This window comes from Artibeus jamaicensis, unplaced genomic scaffold, assembly GCF_021234435.1.
Source record: "Artibeus jamaicensis isolate MK-2021 breed Jamaican fruit bat unplaced genomic scaffold, CSHL_Jam_final contig_387, whole genome shotgun sequence".
Taxonomy (NCBI): domain Eukaryota; kingdom Metazoa; phylum Chordata; class Mammalia; order Chiroptera; family Phyllostomidae; genus Artibeus; species Artibeus jamaicensis.
In genome coordinates, this window is record NW_026521812.1 from 21,253,857 (window position 1) to 21,276,910 (window position 23,054).

Genomic DNA, 23,054 nt, shown 5'->3' on the forward strand with positions numbered 1-23,054 from the left:
CTGGATAGAGCAATCTTGGATGTAGGTCTTTGGATTTCATGACTTGGAATACTTCTTTCCAGCCCCTTCTTGCCTGTAAGGTCTTTCTCTCTCTCTTTTTTTTTAAAAAAATATTTTATTTATTTATTTTTCGAGAGAGGGGAAGGGAAGGAGAAAGAATAGGAGAGAAATATCAAGGTATGGCTGCCTCTCATGGGTCCCCTGATGGGAACTGGCCTGCAACCCAGGCATGTGCCCTGACTGGGAATCGAACCACGATACTCTGGTTCGCAGGCCTGCACTCAATCCACTGAGCTACGCCATCCAGGGCCCTGTAAGGTCTCTTTTGAGAAATCTGCTGACAGTCTGATGGGAACTCCTTTGTAGGTGACTGTCCCCTTATCTCTTGCTGCTTCTAGGATTCTCTCCTTCATTTTAATCTTGGCTAATGTAATGATGATGTGCCTTGGTGTGTTCCTCCTTGGGTCCAACTTCTTTGGGACTCTCTGAGCTTCCTGGATTTCCTGGAAGTCTATTGCCTTTGTCAGATTGAGGAAGTTCTCCATTCGTATTTGTTCAAATAAATTTTCCACTTGTGACTGTTCCTCTTCCCCTTCTGGTACCCCTATAATTTGGATGTTGGAACGTTTAAAGATGTCCTGGAGGTTCCCAAGTCTTTCCTCACTTTTTTGAATTTTTGTTTCTTCATTCTTTTCTGTTTGGTTATTTTTTTCCTCCTTCTGGTCCACTCCCTTGATTTGAGTCCCAGTTTCCTTTCCATCACTATTGGTTTCCTGTGCATTTCCTTTCATTTCACTTAGTTTCACCTTGGTTTGTTCCTCTAATTCGTGACTAAAATCAACTAGTTCTGTGAGCATCGTGATCACCAGTGTTTTGAACTATGCATCTGATAGGTTGGCTATCTCTTGGTCGCTTAGAAGTATTGGCTTTGGGGCTTTGAGCTGTTCTTGAGCCATAATGTTTGGGTCTGTTCATGCCTGTTACGTTTGAGGGGTGGAGCCCTAGGTGTTCACCAGGAGGGGGCAACTCAGTCACTGGGTTGTGTTGCTGTATGTGGGGGTGGGGTCAGAGAGGGAGCAACAGTGCTTGTTCCTCTCTCTCTCTCGGATTTCGGTCCCTTCTGGTGCTGGTGCCCGGGTGTGTGGGCTTGTGCACCCTCTAGGATCCTGTGGGTCTCTCCATTGAACTCTGTGTGAGCCTGGGAGCTTCTCCTGGCACCTCGACCCCGAAAGTTTTTCTAATTGGTGCTTTTAGGCTTTATTTCCCGGCGCTGGGGCTTGGTCTGCACTGTCTGTCTCACTGCTAGCTCCTCTGCCTTATTTATCTGCACGCGAATGTGTGCCCACAGTCAGCCAGCCGCCTTGTGCTCTCACTGAGTCCGCCCATTGCCACCCTGTGCCTGGGGTCTGCCAACCGCCGCCTCTGCGCCTCGGTCAGCCCTTTTTCCTGCGAGACAACCGCCCCCCCCTGCCAGCCACTGACTCTGCCCCTCTTACAGGTCTGGCTCAATGGTTCGTTGTTGTCGGAGTTTCGTACAGTTCAATTTTCTGTGTTTTGGTTGTGTTTTCATTACTAAAACTTTGTTGTCTTTAAACTTGGTTGTGCGAGGAGGCACAGTGTTTCCACCTGTGCCTCCATCTTGGCTGGAAGTCCTAAGTTAGTCTTTTTTTAAAAACCTTAGTTTTCAATTACAGTTTACATTCAATATTATTTTGTATTAATGTCCAATTCTGAAGAATAAGACAACACTTTTTTTAAGCCATGACTTAAATAAAGAGTTTGAAATTAGTTTTTTCTGCCAAGGGATAATAAGGAAATAGACATTTGTTAGGAGTTTATTTATTGAAAAGCCAATGCACTAAAAAAAATTCCCAGAGTCAAAGACAAATTTAGTTTGGGTAATTGTGAAAGTAGAGAAGGTTTTCAGGATGAAGGAGTGAAGCAAAAAAGATTTTCTGATTACCCCTGAGAGTCCCAGGTAATTTAGGCTTAACTTTGTAAAGTCTTTATTTTGATATGCAGCTGTTCCATTTTTCATATTTAAACACTGTATATTCAGAGTCCTTTTGATGGACAAGAAGTATATATACAGTTTACTCATATGGAATACGTTATATAAAAGATTAAATACTCATTCCTTTAAAATGAGCGTATTTGGTATTATAGTTGAAGGGATGTAAACTTATCACAGACCTCACTTGGTTTCATGTACCTCTCTCAGACCAAGAGCAAGTAGTACTTGATGCCAGAAAGAAAAGGAGGCCAGATTGGGAAGGGAAATAACTTTGATAGAGGTATAGTATTATTATAGAATGTACTGAAGGAGTGTTATAGGCACCTTGTTGAGGAAATGCTGTGGCTTTCCCCATTGGAGCTTATTTCTCTGTAACAAGTATCTCTTACTACCTGGAGTGGTTAGCCCATTTCACTTAGTACAACAATAACAGTTGTTATTTATTAAGAACTTACAGTATGCCAGGCATTCTACATGTATTATGTCATTTAGTCCTTATGACATTTTTTGCATATAGTGGTGGTTATAATAAGAGTAATGACTATAATTTGTCAAGTATGTACTTAATATGTTCTAAGCATTGTTATATAGTTAATGTACTTACATTCATTTAATTCTTATAGAAACTGTGTGTATGTTTGGCAGTAGATACTTTTATTCTTCCAGGAGGCCCAGAGAGGTTAAACAGCCTGTTGTTATGTTATATTGCTATTAAGTCAAGACTCAAACTCAGGTCTCTGAATTCTGAAGCCTATACTTTTTGCATTATACCTGCCATCTCGCTGCCACTTCTGGGTGGCAATGGGGAACTGAGACCTGCTTGAAACTTATGACCTCTTTTCAGGGTATGAGTGCCACCTGCTGGAAGGTTATAATGTATCTATGTGCTTGTAAAGACCAGCTTCCAAAAAGCCTGTCAGAGGCATGAAAATCTCAGTTTTCAAAATATTAATTCTTAAATTTCAGTATAGGGATATTGAGGAATTTTGGACTCAGGCAAATCTTCTGTTTATCATAAAGTACACTGCTTCATTTATCTTCATTTGGGGGTGGGGTAGAGGGTGGGCCATACATTTTTAAAAAATGATATACTCAGTGTATTCTCAAATAAAGCCATTCTTACCAAGGGGAAAGACAATGGTCAGATGGATTATACTGTTACTTATAACAGATCAAATAAGAATAGACAAAAGTTGGATTTACTTTGAGATAAGTGAGTTATTGAAGTATAAGATGACTCTCTGTATTCAGATACCCTGAGAGGGAATCTGGAATCTATGGGGACCTCAGAGACTTAGAGAACAGAAATTGGGAATAAAATGGGAAGAAAGATGTGTGGATAAAAGTACACATGAATTCTATAATTGTTAATCTAACATAAGGCTCCCAAATTCAGTCAGGATCCTAAATAGTACTTTAGAGAAAAAGTTTAGGATTGTAACTTTAGATTGTTATATATTTAGGATAGTAAAAATTGGATACTGCAAAAAAATTTTTTATTGATTGATTTTAGACAGAAAGTGAAAGGGGGGGTAGGGACAAAGAGATATCAATTTGTTACCCACCCATCTATGCATTCATTGGTTGATTCTTGTATGTGCACTGACTGGGGATCAGACCTGCAACCTTGGAGTATGGGGATGATGCTCTAACCAACTGAGCCACCCAGCCAGGGCAATATTGGACACTTTTTATTGTTACTTAAATGCCCTGAAAGGGGAGTCAGATAAAATCTCGGCATGTCCATTGCACATTCTCTGGTAGGCTCCTTTAGGACCACATTAGTATTCTATGAGTATTGGCACAGGACACGTTATCTTTTAGTGTGGGATTTTCAGAGGAAAATCCCGTCATGCTATACTTACTCCCTTTTAAATGTGATTAAAACATTTATAGTTAGTTACATGATGTCATGTTGAGCAAATATTTGTGTGACAAGAGATTAAAGTCCATTGGTAAAATCAGAATTAAGGAAAGTACCAGCATGACTATCTCCTATCTTTGTGTTGCGTGAGAAGCTGCGATAGCACAGTAGTATCTTACCCCAGCAGGTGGATTTCTGGAGAGAAAGAGCTGTCGTGTGTGTGTGTGTGTGTGTGTGTGTGTAAATTACAAGGGTAATGCTCATTGTAGAAAACTTGTAAAATAGAAAAACAGAAGGAAAAAAAGAAAAATCACACATAATCTCACTACCTAGAGATAACTATATTAATGTTTTAGTATATTTACTGTTCTGTAAACACTTATATTTTGTAGTCTTTTTATATTATATCACAATATGATAGCACAAGTCTTTTCTAGTGTATTAGAAAACTTTTTTAGCATATATATTTGAAGCTACAATATGTGGATGTACCATAATTAAGTGGTTTTCTTATTATTGGGCATTTATGGTGTTTACTGTTTTTGTTTCTTCAGTAAATAGTGATAAAGAAATTTACTTTTTAATTTCTTTGTTTTCATAAATAAAGGTAAGCAATATAGTTTTGTACAGTGTTTGTCGAGGGCCTGGCATTTTATTAGTACCCCAGCCTTGAAAGTAACCAGTGATTGGGTTAATCTCTGCTTTAGTGCCTCAGGTGTGTTCTCCATTCTCCCCCTTTTCTGTGTATCATTTTCTTTAGGCTTCTGTAGCAATGACTGGATTCACAGCCCTGTCAGAAAAACCAGATGCTGTACCAAGTTACGTATCTCACCCTGAGCTATTGAAACTGTGTTCTGCAAGCCATTGGATTTATGAGAGAAAGTAGGATAGTTGTTACCAGGGCCTGGGAATGGCATGGGAAATGCTGTTTAAAGTACAGAGTTTCAGTCTGAGATGATGAAGAAGTTCTGGAGAAAGGATAGAAAGGATAGTTGGCGAACGTTGCACAGCAATGGTAATATACTTATGCTACTTAACTGTATACTTAAAAATGGTTAAAATGGTCAACTTTATGTTATGTGTTTTACCACAGTAAAAACAGGTAGCCTAGAAATACCATGCAGCTGAAAGAAAAAGAAAGATTTCTGTGTAGTACCAATATTGTATTGATACTGAGAGATTTCCAAGATAGATTACGTAAAAAAGGTAGAGTGCTCTTTTGTATAAATAAGTGCAGAAAAATTATATATTCATATTTGCATAAAGAAACACAGGAAGGATCAATAAGCAATTAATTAAAATTGTTATCCAGGACAGTGATTTTCAACTGGTGTGCTGCAAGAATTTTTTTTTAATTTTTATTTTATTGATTATGCCATTACAGTTGTTCTATTTCCCCCCTTCATTCCCCTCCACCCTGCACCCCCCCACCCCTATCATTCCCCACCTTTAGTTTATGACCACGTCTCAAGTTCTTTGGATTCTATATTTCCCATACTATTCTTGCCCTCCCCCCATCTATTTTCTACATACTGTCTATGCTACTTATTTTCTGTACCTTCTCCCCCCTTCTCCTTTTCCCACTCCCCTGTTGCTAACCCTCCATGAGATCTTCATTTCTATGGTTCACTGCCCCTGAGTAAATAGTCAGGTACAGCATGTTTTAAAAATTCCTGAGCAAGCTAAAAGAATAGCTAGATCAAGACTTTTTAAAACATGCTGTACCTGACTATTTAGTCAGGGGCATTGACATCTCAGACCAGGGGTGTCAAACTCATTTTCACCAGGGGCCACATCAGCCTCGAGGTTGCCTTCAAAGGGCCAAAATAATTTTAGAATTGTATAGATGTAACTACTCCTTAACTGTTAAGGAGTTGAAATTACATTCGGCCCTTTGAAGGCAACCATGAGACTGATATGGCCCCCAGTAAAAATGAGTTGGACACCCCTGTCTTAGATTTTCAGATTAAAAAAATGACAACAGCTAACATAGCAATAGCCTTCCAGTGTAAATGATTCAAAATTATACCTGTTTTTGTCACATCAGCAAAAACTGTATTTTTTGGCATGCTGCAGAATTTTAGTAATTAATTTGTGTACCATGAAATGAAAAAGGTTGAAAATTACTGATTTAAGAGCAAGCAGGACTAAGGTAACTGGGTGTAGGAGTGGTAATGAGACATCTCAATCTGTCCTTTTATGTAATTTTGATTTTTGAACCATGTAAATGAATTACCTACTCAAAGTAATGTTTGAACATGGGACTGAAAGTAGATTCACTGTAGAGGGGTCAACAACTTGTAATTATAGAAAACATAATTTTTTAGAGCTATTAGATTACATATTGCTACATGTGACTTCCTCTCTCCCAGATTAGTGGAGTCGAGGCATCAGGGGTCTGTCTAATGCTTGGTGTTTTAATAATAGCTTGGTTTAGATGCAGCATAGTGGGGCTTCACCCACAGGGGGCCCCAGCCCTGCCACAGATGAGGATAAGTCTACCACGACATGATCTGCTTGGGGAGGAAAGGTGGCCGATCTCTCAAAGGAGAAGGGCCAAGAGCTTTTTCCTCAATGGGCTTTTATTGGGTTCGTTTTGCACGGGAATACAAGTAAAGCTCATCAATCACTGTTAGGCAGTAATGATCAAATAATAGATAACGTACACAGAACTACTAGGGCTTATTCTGAGTCAGGGTCAGTTAGCTAAGGGACTACAAAACTTTGAGAAACAAACTCATTTCCTGCTCGACCCTTATCATTTAATTGACAGCCTTCTTAGTGAAGCAGGTTTCACAGGATTTTACATATTCTTTCTTAGGCCTGATCACCTGGGGAACCTGCCCTTTCCAGTACAGGGCTGCACCACCCTCTGTCACTGTTTCAGGCCTAAGTCAGGCCGGGGAAGTAAGGCAGCCAAGAGATTAGGAAACTTCTCACAGACAGAATGAGGACTCAGGCTATGTCAAAGCTGAGGGGTGAGGGTCCATCACCCCGTTTTTCTGTAGCCCCTCAAGTCTTTCCCTGGGGCCTCCCCATGATCATGCCTGTCTTAGGTCATTCCCCCCTTGGGGAATCTTACCTGTCATTGGCTAACTGATCAAGCATTGGGGGCCAGTTACTGATGAAGTAAAAGGAGCAGAAGCAGTGCTCCTGCCAGGGAGATAAGCTTTGTCTCCTTAGTGGCTTATGGTCCAAAGCTCGCTCACTCAGCCTTATCCAAGGGGGGGGGGGGGGGTTACAGCTTCTGAAACCAGGCAGGGTGGTTCCCAACAATGCAGAAGTGAGTTTTACCTGCCCTTCCATTGCTGGCAGCAAAGAGAACATGTTTTGGTTAGAGACTTAATCAAGTCACACTCTTTGAGTTCACCAGCACCGAGGAGTCAGAAAGAGGAGACAGTTCTTGTGCCTAAAGTGAGGCCTTTTACTGGGGTTCATGTGCTAGAAGGATAATGGTGGTGAGTGAGGTTATTAAACACATTGCTCTACCAAGTCTGGAAGCCTAAATAAAACATTCAAAAGCAGAAACTGGATATAGCTCTGCAAATGTCACTATCTTTGATCCCATCATCAATTAGTAGCATTTTATATCTAACATTTGCATCTGAAGCAAGAAGTAGGGCTGCTTAACATTTCTTAGGCAGTGGGGAGAGAGACAGCAGCTGATGGCTGAACAACACTCACTTTCTCACCCCTTCCTTCCCTCCCACTAAGGGAGGATTATTATGTCTTCCTTGGTCATTTCCCACCTAGATCCTCAGGAAAAACTAGAGACCAGTTGTAAAAAGTGTAAGGTTGGCTGGGAGCAGCCCTGCCTATTCTAGCTCTTACCCTTAGCTGTGTTCCAGGGCATGTGGATTGGATGGAGAACCCAGGGAGCCATATTTGGGAATCATGCTCAAAGCGTAGCTAGCAGAACATTTTCCAGCAAGGCTGTCAAGGTGTAGGTGAAGAGAGAGCTGAGGTACAGAGTCAAAATGAGAATCGGGGAACTGGAAAATCTGTCATTGAAAGTAGTAAAGAATTAGGCAACTGGGACATAGTCTATAAAAGTTCCCTGAGATGGACTTTAGAATTTTTTTGGTTGTATGTGTTTCCAGCATAGGCACTCAAAGTATGCTTTACTCATTTAAAGTTACTAGAATGGGTAGGCAGTTTATTTTTTTTTCCTGCCTCATCAATCAGTTTGTATGTCCGTCTTCCTCATTGCATTGTTGTCTTTGAAAACAGGGACTTCAGCAATAGTGTAAAGCATGGACTTTGGAACCAGGCAGATCTATTTAAAACCACACTTCTGCCTTGGCTGGTGTAGCTCAGTGGATTGAGTGCCCGCCTGTAAACCAGAGGGTTGCTGGTTGAATTCCCAGTCAGGGCACATGCCTGGGTTGCGGGCCAGGTTCCCTGGTGCGCAGCATGCGAGAGGCAACCACACACATTGATGTTTCTCTCTCTCTCTCTTTCTCCCTCCCTTCCTCTGTGTCTAAAAATAAATAAACTCTTTTAAAAATTTTAAGAAAAAAACCCTTCTCTTTCTAGGTGTTTGATTTTGGTCAAGTTATTTTTATTACACTGAACCTCAGGTTCTTTGTATATCATAGGGTTGCTATAAAGATTAAATAAGGTAAAAGCGCCTACATATAATCATCTTACACAAGAAAGTATTGAATAGAAGTTTTGTTCCATTTCCCTTTTTGTATCCATCCTTCACAGAGATTTACATGTAAAAGACATTCAATATATTTGTCAAATTGAATATGTTTCTCTGTACCTATTAAATCTGAACCCTGGTTAAGGACAGCCTGAGGCAGGCATATTTATCAGGCTTTCACTTTGAGCAGCTAATGTTATTGTTGCTAAATATTTTATGAAACAACTGCCTGTTATATGCCAGTGCTGAGTTTTCACGTGCTGGTTTGGTCTTTCCTTCTTATTATCAGAGTCCAGCTTGAAGCTTCTACATTGTGAAGGCCTATTTCTTTGCTCTATTTATAGGACCACTTTTCCACACCAAAAAACCCAACCACATACTCTAAGCATGGATGAATGCAGGGCTTGTTAAATTGTCTTTCTATCTTCTGTCAAATATGTATTGAGTGTACAGTGTGCTAGGGTGGATACAAGCAGTGTTAATATTTGATTGCTGCCTCTGAAAAAGCTTTTCTTCTAGTAAAAAAAATATACGCACCAAAACATATTTAATTATTTAGTAATATGACATTACTTTTATTTTACCACTTAAAATGACCTTATTTTTTTAAACACACACATACACGTAGAGAATGGAGTGGAAAGATACACACCAAGGTGTTGACAGAGCTCACTTGTATTTCTGAGTAATGGCATTTTGGGTGTTTTTTTCTTAATGTCTAAATGTGTAAAAAATTCATTTCGAAGTTACAGGGAATTTACCATTCTCCTGTACTTGTTAACAGAATGGTGACTCTTCTTTTCCTCTTGCGTTCAGCTTTTGCGGGAATTGAAGCACCCTAATGTGATCGCATTGCAGAAGGTGTTCCTTTCTCACAGCGACAGGAAGGTGTGGCTGCTGTTTGACTATGCAGAACATGACTTGTGGGTAAGTCTAAAATGACTTTATTTTTAGAACTATTTTATATAGGAATGGAGAAATAAATGTATGCACTAGATATCGCTAAATCACATAAAGGAAAACTTGCTCTGTTGATCATAGATCAAAACAATATAATGTAAATGAAGATACAAAAGAATTTGAGCAATACACATGATCTTATTTTACTGAGAAGATAGTATTTGCAATAATCAGAAATTTCACTTTGCAAAATGTTAATGAGTGGGAAATTATAATTTTATGCAAGTAATTAATGGCAGTTTACTAATATGTGTAGTGAAAATTGCTTTCTTTTGTGGTATACACAGTAGTGAAGATTAATCTCTTGCAGCATTTTCTCAAATAGAAGTATAAATGTGGTTTTACAAATAGTAGGGCTGTTTTATCAATAATAACAGAAGGCAAAAATTATAATTACATACTTCTAAAATTAAGAATCAGCATTTAAGCATTTTTATCTGACGAATTGCTTAAGGTAAAAAATTTCAAAATTGGCAGTAAGTTAATATTTTGGGTGATAAAACTTTGATTAATATAGTGTAGTTTGTCATGCATATAAACTACAAATCTGTTTAGGAATAACTTAACGGACTTACGTCTTGAAGGAACCAGAGTTCATGTTATTACAGTGAATTTTGACAAGAACCTCCAGTCTTTTCATGGAGGTACCTGTTCTGGCATGTTTTGGACAAGGGTGGATAGAGATGGAAGCAGAGATGGTGGTGTGGGAGGCAGATAGAATTTCTTTCCTTTTATTATATTACTTTTATAATCCACGATATGACATATGGACATAAAAATTTGATTATTGTGATCCAGTTTTATTTATTTCAAAAATAAGTCCCCCATTTTTATCTCCCTCCTCCTTTCTAGTTATTTGCTATTAATATTAACTAAGTTTATTCTTTGCCAGAAGAAGGTGAAACTTAACAATTCAAATATATACATAGTGATGATACTTAAATGCAGTAAGTACTAATTTTTTATAGACTAGTAAAGATGCACAGTTTTTTCCTTTTTTAAAAACATTTTATTTTGTCAGTGGAGAAAAAACGAGTACTATTTTTAGGTAGGCTTTTAAATATCATTCCTTTTTATTACCTGTTGGTCCTATTTAATGAAAAATCTTAATGGTTTCAGTAAATTAGTCATTATACCTACATTAAAACTGTCACATTCACCTCCAATATCGATTCCGTTTTGGTTGGCCTTGTTACTGAAATTATTGTTCTTTGTGTCATTGACCTTTGAGAAGTAATTTTAAAATTCAGAGCATTTACTGCAGTCTTGATTATATGTTATTGACATAGAGAAAGACTATGTGTTATTACTGTATTTTTTTAATTTTTAGCATATTATTAAGTTTCATCGTGCATCAAAAGCAAATAAAAAGCCCATGCAGTTGCCAAGATCTATGGTTAAATCATTACTTTATCAGATTCTTGATGGTATCCATTACCTCCATGCAAATTGGGTGCTTCACAGAGATCTGGTAAGTGTGTTTCTCTTAAATTCATCAATATGTTTCCCCTCCTCTTTGAAAAATTACCTTTTTTCTTGGTATAGTTTTGATCGATATTAATTACAGAAAATTTTGAAAATATACATAAGCAAAAAAGAAGAAAATATAAATCCCACATAACCTATGATAAAATATGTACTATTATTGTATTAACCTTTGGTGTATGTCCTCCCATTATGGTTATGCATAGCTGTAAAATGTCAGTGTAGTTTTCAATAGGTGATTGGTAATCTCAGTGTGATAGTACCTTTTGAAGTACCTTCATAGTACCTTATGAAGAAAGTACCTTTTGATCCATTTTGGTTTTTGTATTTTTCCTCATCAGTAAATTAATAATATTAAAAATTGAGTTCTAATTGTTTTTCTTATGAGCTAAACTAAAATAATGACATTTCATCTAGTAAATTGAATATTGTTATACATATTAACAATAAATAAATGAATTTAACAGGTGGAATATACTTATTAGACAAATTAGGCATGATTCAAGTGTTTGATTTTACTTTTTATTCAGTACACATAAATGTTTATTAATGTTGAATTATATGCTATTCATCTTTGCAATGTCATTTTAATGTATGTTGTTCTTAAGAAGATAATGGGTACTGAATAATTTTAATACCCATGAGTTTGTAATTGGAAGTTTTATTTTACTCTCCACAAAAGTGGCTTCATGATTATTTATTTCTTAGGCTTTTGGAGATTCTAGGGATATGGTAGATATAAATTTAGGTCAACTCAGTTTTATTGACGATAAGTACTTATTATAGAAAGGAATGAAGACACAAGGAGGAAAGACCTAGTTACCATATTTTGTTATGTATAATGTGCTCTTGTGTATAATGTGCATCCACATTTTGGGCCCAAACTTTCAGGGAAAAAAACTTTCATTTTAATTTTTAAATTAATAATTAATTAATTAATTAATTAATTAATGTTTAGAAACAAAACTGATTATCATATTCCAGGGTGTTATTTTACATACAGATATTGTTATTGCTTTCTAAAGTTGCACTTTTTAATACATAAGCAAAAATAAAGGAATTAAAAACATATATATAGATACAGAATTAGTACTACCCATGTATAATGCACACCCTATTTTCCCTCAAAAATTTCTGGAAAAACATACGCATTATATATGGCAAAATACAGTAGTACCCTTTGCTACCTTGTCAGTGAGGTCTGTTCAAATCATAAGGTTCTCAAAGACTTCCATATATCCACTTTACTATTAACCATGATTTAGCATGTTTTTAAATGATTCTTGGGTATGTGAGGTTGTTCTAGATCAAAACCTCCTACATACATGGTTTTAGATTTTAATTTGCTATAATGTAACCTATGTGAGTTATATTTTTGAGGTCACAGTCATGTTTAAATCATCGCTCAGAATCCTTAAGGGAAGATTAATTTCAACTCATCTTTTTTTTTTTTTTTTTTTTTCACAAAATTGTATACCAGCATACCTTGGAGATATTGCAGATTTGGTTCCAGACCCACTGCATTGCAGTGAATGTTGCAGTAAAGTGATTTGCTTTTTTGTTTGTTTCCCAGTGCATATGAAAATTATGTTTACATTGTTCTGTAGTCTGTTAATTGTGTGATAGCATTATGTCTAAAAAAAATGTACATACCTTAATTTAAAAATATTTCGTTGCTAAAAAGGCTATCCATCATCTTAAGCAATTTCAGTGAGTCCTAACTGTTTTGTTCATGGAGGACCTGGCCCCAGTGTTGATGGCTGCTGACTGACCAGAGTGGTGGTGGCTGGAGGCTGCGATGACTCTAGCAATTTATTAAAATAAGACAAGAACGAACTTTGCCACATTGACTGATGGCTCCTTTCACAAGCGATTTCTCTGTAGTATGTGATGCTGTTTGATAGCATTTTATCTGCAGTAGATCTTCTTTCAAAATTGGAGTTAGTCCTGTCAGATCCTAAAGCTGTTTTATCAATCTTTCATTTTCTCAGCAAGGAATATAACTACTACAGAATGTAACTATTCTAAACCCTTTGCTGTCATTTCAACAGTTGTAATAGAATCCTCACCAGGAGTAGATTCCATCTTAACAAACCACTTTCTTCACTCATCCATAAGAAGCAACTGCTCATCCATTAAAGTTTTATCATGAGATTTTAGCAATATAGTTATATTTCTAGGCTCCACTTCTAATTCTAGTTCCCTTGCTGTTTCCACCATATCTGCAGTTACTTCCACCACAACTTGGCTGTTTGGTGTAAGAGGCCTCGCTTCTGACCTTTCTCGGCTATCAACATGCCTTCCTCACTAAGCTTAGTAATTTCTAGCTTTTCATTTAAAGTGAGGGATGTGCAACTCTTTCTTTCGCTTGAACACTCAGAGGCCATTGTAAGGTTATTGATTGGCCTAATTTTAATATTGTGTCTCAGGAAATAGGGAAGTCTGAGGGGAGGGAGGGAGGGAGAGAGAGAGAGAAAGAAAGAGAAAGAAATGATTGGTAGGTAGAACAGTAACAACACAACGATTATCAGTTAAGTTTGCTAACTTAAATGGGGGTGGTTTGTGGTGTCTCCACCCTCAAACTTACAATAGTAACTTCTAGTATAATAATAATCAAAAGGCTTGAAGTAATACGAGATTATCAAAATGTGGCAGAGAGACATGAACATAGAACATGCTGTTGGGAAAAGTGGCGCTGATAGACTTGTTTTGATTCAGGGTTTCCACAAACCTTCACTGTGTAAATAATGTAAGGTCTGTAAAGCACAATAAAGTGAAGCTCAATAAAATGAAATGTATCTATATTTTGTTCTAAATAGCATAGATTAACTCATTTTGTTTGTGATGTTATCACCTGACTGCCCACTGGCACGAAAACACATTAAGACCAGGATCCAGTTTTCTCCCATCCAAACTTGCTGCTGCTTCAGAGTTCTCTGTGTTGGTTTTGGCACCTCTACCTCATAGCCTAGAAACTTCTCCCTGGCAGACCCTTGCACTCCACATCCAGAATTTGCCTGATCTTGTCAGTTTCACCTCTCAAGTATCTCTTCTGGTATCCAGTTTCATCTCTAGTGCCTCATTCCCAGATGGCCTTTATTCCTTCTTTCTTAGAGTTTGGTCTTAGCCTCTTATCTCTTTGTTAACAATGTCTTTCCCTTCCAGACCTTCTGACCTCAGCTTCTGCTCAAGAATTTGGACATAGTTCCTCATTGCTTACAGACTAAAGCTCTAGTTCCTTATTTGGCTTTCAAGGTCTTATCAGATGTAGCTCCAACTATCTTTAAATATTTTCTTTAAATATATATTCATATAATCTTTCACTTACACTGTTCTGTTGAACTATTGACTGTTCTTGTATCCTCCTGAGATTTCCCATCTCAGTGGTCTTTGTTTCTTCTGTCTTAAAACTCCTCACCCATCTCTGCACATTCAGGCAGCACCTGTCTTTCAGGACCCACACAAACTGTAGAATTTACCCTCATATCCATTCATTCCTACTTGGGAAAGAATCGCTCCTTCTTTCTTATTGGTTGCTGTTATACTTCATCTTCTCTTCTCATACTTACCTATTAGTATTACAATAATTTCTACAAATGTTTAGAAGATGTGCTTGACTTTTTGAGAGAGTGGGGTCTATGATTCTTTTGGCGTACTACTATTCCAGTAACTATTGGTTAGTGAGTAAGTATTTCCTTAGTGAATGAATGTCAGTAAGAATATTGATTATTATGACATATATTTTGATCAAGTAACAAAGTAACCTGCATTTCAACACACTGTCTGCAATAAACATTTATTATTTCATTATATGTGCAAAGCAAGGGGAGCAGTACAAATATGACAGCACAAAGATCTCCTTCTCGGGAGTTCAGTCTGAGAGAAGAAGTGTGACATGTAGACAAGCAGTTACACTGTAAGATAGGGGAGAGAGAATGTGGTCATGGCTGCGCGAGGAGTGCAGACTAAATGCTTTTCAAGGTTAGAAGTTCCTTAGAAGAAGTCCTAAGCACGAGGTGGGGGAAGGTAAGGGAAAGCTTCATAGAGGTGCCATTTGACCTGGACTTTGAAGGATGAGTAAAATTTAAATAGAGATTTGAGAGGAGTAATGGATATAAAACTGAGATGAGAAAGCACTTGAATTTACCGTAATTTGCCATGTATAATGTGCATCCATGTTTTGTGCACATTGTACATGGGATTATTATACTCACGTAATCATTGTACCCATGTATAATGCGCCTCCTTACTTTTCCCTCAAGAATTTGGGCAAAAAAATGCACATTATATGCAATAAAATACAACATCCCAAAAAGGTTGTGTAGTTCTGTCTGGCTCAAAAATGGATAAGCTGGATTAGGCTAGTATGAGGTAAACTAGAAAGACATGGGTTAGACCCTCAGTGAAGAAGGCCCTAAATTTCAGGCGAGGGAGTATTTTTGTGTATAAGTACTAAACGCTTGTGAGCATTTAGTTTAGAGACTGAGTTTTCCCTGGATGAAATTTTCTTCACCACTGATTATTATCACCTCATCCATAGCATGAACACAATGTTGAAAATAATGTTCTGAGCGTGGCTCTGACCTTGCACTGTTTATATTTTATCCACACATTCACCGAATGCTTCTTACTCTGTAACTCTAATAAGATTTGAACTTTGAACCAATAGGAATCTAGTCTGTGACACCTTGTCAGTTCTTTTCATTGACCGTGAATCTCCATACCCAGACCATATTGTCATGGTTTTGCCAAAGTATTTGCAGGGGCAGTAGGTTTAAATCATATGTTTACTTTGTAGGTGTATTCTATAGTATATAAAGAAACAAAATATATACAGTACAGATATGATCTTAAAAGGAGCATGATAGAAACATTTGAAAAAATATTTTTTGTGAGCTTAAGAGTAGATTTGTAATTTTTGTCAATGAGTAGTTTTTTAAAAAATGCCTCATTTCCTATTACTGTAGGAATTCTGGCTTTGCATTATTTGTTAGTAACAACACTATTGGAGTATGTACCATCTCTTTTTTTGTTTTTGATGTGAGAAATGTGGAAAATCTATACAGTTACATTTGTTAGAATAAATGTAAATTTTTAGTGTAATAGTATAATCCCCCAAATTAAAAAAAGTAAGAACAGGACTTCACACACTTTACAGAATCTGAAGCATTACATCATCAGAGAGGTTGGTGTTTTTCATTGTGATTGATTTCATAGCTGGAACAAGTGTATTTTAATTATGTCATTTGGATCCTAGAATAAAATCACCAAAAAGATTAATTATATTGAGAAATTGCTTTAAAAGGAAAGGCGAAAAGAAGCTAAATATATTCATTTTGGCTGAGAGAGAGTGAAGTAAAGACGTAAGTCTATAAACATTTGGAACTTGTAAACACTAAGGGGGAAGGGATGTATTTTAATTTTATAGCAGGATGTAGCTAAGGTTAAGAAGATGATACATATTGTGACTCATTTTTATGGAACTACTATTTTGGTAAGTTGGAAGAATGCCAAGATATACTTTATCTCTTTTTTAAAATTAGGCGATTCTTAAGAGCAAGGATCATATCTCACTGACTTTTGTATTCCTAGTGTTGGCATATTTTGTCTTCTCATAAATTACTTGAATTTCAGCAAAACATCTGGAAATTGCACATTTTTCTTTAGCAAAGGTAGAGAAATGCTGGCTAAATGATAATATTGTTAAATGGATTTATGGCTCCTTAGTTACTGAATGTTGCTACTGAATCAATGACGTAAACAGAACTATAAGTTAAACTATCTCTTTGTCACTTTTGTGTTTTGGCACCTAGCACATGATAAATACTAGGTCTTATTGAACAGAGGATTTGAATCCAGGGTCCTAACTCAAGCTCTGTCTTTTAAAAATATTCGTGGAGGCCCTATGCCAAAATCCTAACTTGAGTTTTAAGTGGTAATTATTATTCATAATAGTGGGTGAGTTTATAATCTTTTGAAGTTGATAGGCACAAATAACTATGTAGTCTGCCAATGTGGTACATGGAAATTTTGTGCCATCTGGTTGAAGAAAATAATTTTTGTATATTAGTAATCTTTTGGATTTTGTTATTAACACCTATCAAACATTTCTGGATTTTCAAAACTCCTGTCACAGACCCAAAGACTTACTTATTTTATTAGAGTCAATAATAATAATAATAATAGTAATAACTTGCCAACACCTAGAATCAGATATAATTTAGTTGATTAAAGAAAGTGATGCAATAGATATTTTACCTACAGAGAAGTGCATATGTCAGTTCTGGGTATTTTGTCATAGTGACTGATAGAAAACTGTATAGTTTTGGTTTGTTGATATATTTTCTTCCTTATGACATCTGCTTCTTCAGGCAGAGTTCTTACTGGATTTCCAACAGCATTCTAGGCTGTTTATGCCATGTTGGCCATGTATATTTTAAAGTCAGTGTATATATCTAAGTTATTTATTGCTGTGTAACAAATTGCCCCAAAATGTAGTGGCTTTAAACATTTATCATCTTACAGGTCTGTGGGTCAGGAATCTAGGTGCAGCTTCTCTGGGTCCTCTGTTTCAGAGTCGCTTTGAAAGGTTGCTGTCATCTCAACTCTTGACTGGGAAGAATCTGCTTCCTAGTTCACTCACATATTTGTTGTTAAGATTCATTTTCTCTTGAGCTGATGGGTGAAGGCCTGCCTTGGTTCCTTGCCATTGAGCATCTCACGTGACATGGCAATTTTCTTCACCAAAGTGATCAAACGAGACAGCGAGAGAGAGTGTGTGTTAGCAAGATAGAAGTCACAGTATTCTGTAAGTTTATTATGTAAGTGGCATCCATTACTTTTGCTGTATTCTGTTCAATAGAAGTCACTAGGTGCAGTCCATACTCAAGGGGAGTAGTTACACAGGAGTGTACCAGGGGTGGGGGTGATTGGGAACCAAGTCTGAATCTGCCTGCCACAGAATCTAAGAGGCTTTAAATGATAATTTGGATCCTTTTTAATTAGTAGAAATATAAGAAAATGCAGTAGGGTCTCTTCTTTCTCATATAATTTTCGCATGTATAAAAGTTGTTTGGGTGGATAGAATTTAGGGTTATTTCTGGTCCTAGAGCACTAAAATACTATAATGTACTAATTGTCCCTTCCTTTTTGTAAATATTCTTCAGTGATTTATTTCCAGAATTCAGTATACGTTCCTTAATTTACCCCTCTCCTCTCTCCACTCCTTCCCCTCCCTGCTATTAAACCACAGGTAATTTAACTAGATTTACTTAAATGTACAGGGTGTGTTCAGTTCAGACCCAGGATTTTTCTCTTTGAACATACCTGGAGTTCCATCTTTGTCACACGGCCTGAGGCCTGTGCTCATCACTAAGACTTTCTTCTATTTTTTAGTCACTTGTATAAAACAAAGGCAAAAATGCGAAGCAGAAAAATTTAAATGATGGCAAAAACACTGTTTTCCATGGTTGCTGGATTGTAACAGCTAGCTGACTGCCACAGAATTTAAGAGGCTTTAAAAGCAGTGAAAGGACACCATGAAGAAGCATGAAATATTATAGTCCTTTAGCCAAAGAGAGCATTTGTAGACTTTAGGAACATCACTGTATGAAAGCCCAATCACATGAAAATTAAAAGAGGGCCCTCTGTTTCTGCTCAGTTGGAAAAAAGTACTGTATTGTTCATTGTGATAGTTTGATTAAAATAAGTGCTTGGTAGCTGCAGAGTTGTTTAGAATCTCTGTGTACAGCGTAACTGTTCTTCATACCTTGTCTGACAAAGAAATAGAAGTTTTTTGTTTTGTTTGTGCTAAGAAGGCTTGATAAGGCAAATGTATTATGCCTCAAACAAATCATTAAAATCTTACTGTAGCCGTCATGCCAGCATTTTTTAGTGCATTTTATGTATTTACTCATTCATTCATTCATTCATTCATGTGCTCATGTACCACCTCCCTGGTGTGGTGGGCAAGACAGTCCACTGGTGCCCCCTTTGCAGACCGGAGAGGCCTCAGTGTTCCACCTCAGCAGGTGTCATGTGCCCATTGGCCTTCACCTTCATTGTACCACGACAGCCTTCGTGGGAGCCGCTGACTTAGGCACATGTTAGACTCCTTGGTCCGTTTGTCAAGGTGGGTTGGGTGGGTGGCTGACATTGCCACTAACCCTGTTTGTAAGCATTTTGATGATGTTTCAGAGTTCAGCCTTGTATGCTTCTAACGATATGACAGCTTTGAGATCCTAGACTTAAGGTTATTTCTAAGACAGCTAATCTTGATTCTTAAACCTCAGTTTACTTGTTTGTCAAATGAGGTTAGTTAATGATAGGTACTTTATATGGTTGTTGACTTCCTACGGTTAGCTTTACAGTTCCTGAATTCCTCCTAATTTCCCTTCTGTAGAAGCTTTTGTACATTCTTTCAGGATCCCATCAACAATCCAAAGATGCCCTTTCTTTAAACGTTTTTCTTCCTCAGAATTTTAGTAGCCTGATACTATTCCTATTTTCTTCTGCTTTACAAAGTACAGCCCAAATATAAATAGGTGGGAAAAAATTTACTCTATTTAAAAAAAAAAGTAAGCCACATTTCATCCTGTTTATATTTAAATATTGCTAATATTTTGCCAAGTCTTCATATTTAAAAATGTGAAAGTTTAAAAAATACTTGCTTGCATGAGATCCAAATTAGTGACTCATTTTTTTAGTTTAATTCTAACAATTCCAGGCTAATCAAATGATTTTCTAGTCAGTGTTTTTCACTTAACTTATTAACAGTCTCCTTACAGAATTATGGCAGCATGCAGTATATAATTTAATATGACTTAATTATCCTAATTTCATTCAGAATGAAGAGCTAACAGTGAAAAAGTAGGGTATGGCTTGGTTATCTTCTAACCTGCAACTTTATTTTATTTATTTTTTTAAATATATTTTTATTGGTTATGCCATTACAGTTGTCCCATTTCCCCTCTTCATTCCCCTCCACCCTGCACACCCCTCCCCCACCATTCCCCCCTTTAGTTTATGTCCATGTGTCACAAGTTCTTTAGATTCTATATTTCCCATACTATTCTTACGCTCCCACTATTTTCTACCTACCGTCTATGCTACTTATTTTCTGTACCTTTTCCCCCTTCTCCTCCTCCCACTCCCCTGTTGCTAACCCTCCATGTGATCTCCATTTCTATGGTTCCACTCCTGATCTAGCTGTCCTCTTAGTTTGCTTTCCTTTTAGGTGTGGTTGTTAATAACTGTGAGTTTGCTGTCCTTTCACTGTTCATCTTTTTTATCTTCTTTTTCTTAGATAAGTCCCTTTAACATTTTATATAATAAGGGCTGGGTGATGATGAACTCCTTTAACTTGACCTTATCTGAGAAGCACTTTATGTGCCCTTCCATTCTAAATGAAAGCTTTGCTGGATAGATCAATCTTGGATGTAAGTCTTTGGATTTCATGACTTGGAATACTTCTTTCTAGCCCCTTCTTGCCTGTAAGATCTCTTTTGAAAAACCTGCTGACAGTCTGTTGGGAACTCCTTTGTAGGTGACTGTCCCCTTATCTCTTGCTGCTTCTAGAATTCTCTCCTTCATTTGAATCTTGGCTAATATAATGCTGATGTGCCTTGGTCTGTTTCTTCTTGGGTCCAACTTCTTTGGGATTCTCTGAGCTCCCTGAATTTTTTGGAAGTCTATTTTCTTTGGCAGATTGGGGACGTTCTCCTTTCTTATTTGTTCAAATAAGTTTTCCACTTGTGGCTGTTCTTCTTCCTCTTCTGGTACCCCTATAATTCGGATGTTGGAACATTTAAAGATGTCATGGAGGTTCCTAAGCCTCTCCTCATTTTTTCGAATTCCTGTTTGTTCATTCTTTTTTGTTTGGTGTTTCTTTCTTCCTTCTGGTCCACTCCATTGATTTGAGTCCCAGTTTTCTTTCCATCACTATTGGTTCCCTGTGCATTTTGCTTCATTTCACTTAGTGTAGCCTTCATTTTTTCATTTAATATGCAACTAAAATCAACCAGTTCTGTGAGCATCCTGATCACAGGTGTTTGAACTGTGCATCTGATTGGTTGGCTATCTCCTTGTTGCTTAGAAGTATTTGCCCTGGAGCTTTGATCTGTTCTTCTGCTTGAGCCATAATGTTTTGGTCTGTTCTTGCCTGTTATGTATGAGGGGTGGAAGCTTAGGTGTTCACCAGGGTGGGGCAACCCAGTCCCTGGGTTGTGACGCTGTATGTGGGGGCAGGGTCAGAGAGGGAGCGATGGAGCTTGTTCTTCTTTTTCAGATTTTGGTCCCCTCTGCCACTTCCTACAAGCAAATTGGGTTCTTCTGATGCTGGTTCCCAGGTAGGTAGGTTTGAGTACATTCTAGGACCCTGTAGGTTTCCCCAGCGAGCTCTCCCATGAGGCTGGGAGCCTCTCCTGGCACCTCAAACCCTGAAAGTTTTTCTAATCTGTGCTTTTAGGCTTTATTTCCCATTGCTGGGGCCATGGTTTGCACAGTCTGTCTCACTGACTGTTTTAAAACCTGCCTGGTTTATTTGCGCATGAATGTGTGTGCACAGTCAGCCTTTCGAGCCTTACTGGGTTTTCCTCCTGTGCCTGCCTGGGTCACTAACCACTGCCTTTTCCTGCCGGGACCCCCTCTGCACCAGCAGCCAACTCTGCCCCTCTTACTGGTCTGGATGAATGGTTCATAGTTGTCGGACTTCGGTATAGGTCAATTTGGCTGGAACTATGGCTGGAAGTCTCTAACCTTCGTGATTTGAGGTGATTTGAGACAATTAACAGATCTTGTCATGCTGAAGATCGTCACCCTAGGGTTCCTGCGGAAGACCTCTCATTCCTAACTAGTTCCTTAGAGCCAGGTCCTCCATAGTCTGTGGCTTAGCTGTTCATGACTGCAGTGTGAAGGCCTTTGATTGCAGTGATGTCATCCACGTGCAGTGAGACCTGTCCTGCTGCCTTGACACAAGGCCTTGTGAAGCTCAGATGAGATGTTGTTTCTTACAATGATCTGGGTACTGTGATACACACCTTACAAATGTAAGAAGTTGTCATTCGAGTATGTTTTAGATATGGGCTGTGATTCCTTTTGGCACAACAGTTTTTCCATTATTCATACCTATAGCCAGGTAACTGGAGCTTTCAGCAGAGCTAAACTGTTTCAGTTAGAGTATAGATAGATGTTGCACATCTGTTTAAGTTAGAGTATAAAACTCTTCCAGGTGTTCCAGAGGCAGGTGATACATACTCAGTATCACAGTTCTAAGAGGACCAACTTCAAAGGAGACAGGTTAGACTCACAGTGGCCTGGTGAGGCCTCCTGAGGTTCAGCGTAGAGACAGGGAATCTTTTGAGGATCTATGATTTTAGCATAATGTGTTAGTAGCTTGTACTTACAAACACATTAAAAACATTTTTTTATTGTTGTTCAAGTACAGTTGTCTCCATTTTCCCCCACTGACTCCCACCTCCCACCCTCAATCCTAACCCCCTTTGGTTTGTCCATGGGTCCTTTATACATGTTCCTTGATGACCCTTCCTCATCTTTCCCCTGTTAACCCCTTCTCCCTCCCCTCTGGTTACTATCAGTTTGTTCTTTCAATGCCTCTGGTTATATTTTGCTTCCTTGACTGTTTTATTGATTAGGTTCCACTTACAGATGAGATCATATGGTATTTGTCTTTCACTACCTGTCTTATTTCACTCAGCATAATGTTCTCCAGCTCCATCCATGCTGTCACAAAGTGTAGGAGTTCCTTCTTTCTTTCTGCTGCATAGTATTCCATTGACAAACACATGTATTTAGAAGGCTATTTTCCACACTGACTTCAATGTCACTAAGAGATGTTAAAAAACAAAACTTTATTTGAGTAAATTTAAAGATTAAATTGGCCGTATTCAATGATTCATGAACCAAGGAGCATCCCATCTAACAAATAAAAAGAAGCTCAGAAGGAAAGGTTTTTAAAAGTGGAAAGTGTGGGGGGGAAGGAAATGACTGTATTTTGCTGTGTATAATGCTCACTTTTCCCCCCTAATTTTTAAGGAAAAAATAAGGATGTGCATTATACATGGGTA

General features: G+C 37.7%; 1 protein-coding gene across 3 annotated transcripts in view; it reads left to right on the plus strand.

Moving 5' to 3' along the window:
- Positions 1–23,054, plus strand: part of CDK19 (cyclin dependent kinase 19) — a 150,927-nt gene that overhangs the window by 82,772 nt on the left and 45,101 nt on the right. For all 3 annotated transcript variants that reach the window (XM_053664768.1, XM_037158974.2, XM_053664769.1), the window contains 2 exons: positions 9,343–9,453; positions 10,817–10,957. In XM_053664768.1, coding sequence (XP_053520743.1) covers positions 9,343–9,453; positions 10,817–10,957 — 252 coding nt within the window. The remainder of the gene's footprint in view (positions 1–9,342; positions 9,454–10,816; positions 10,958–23,054) is intronic.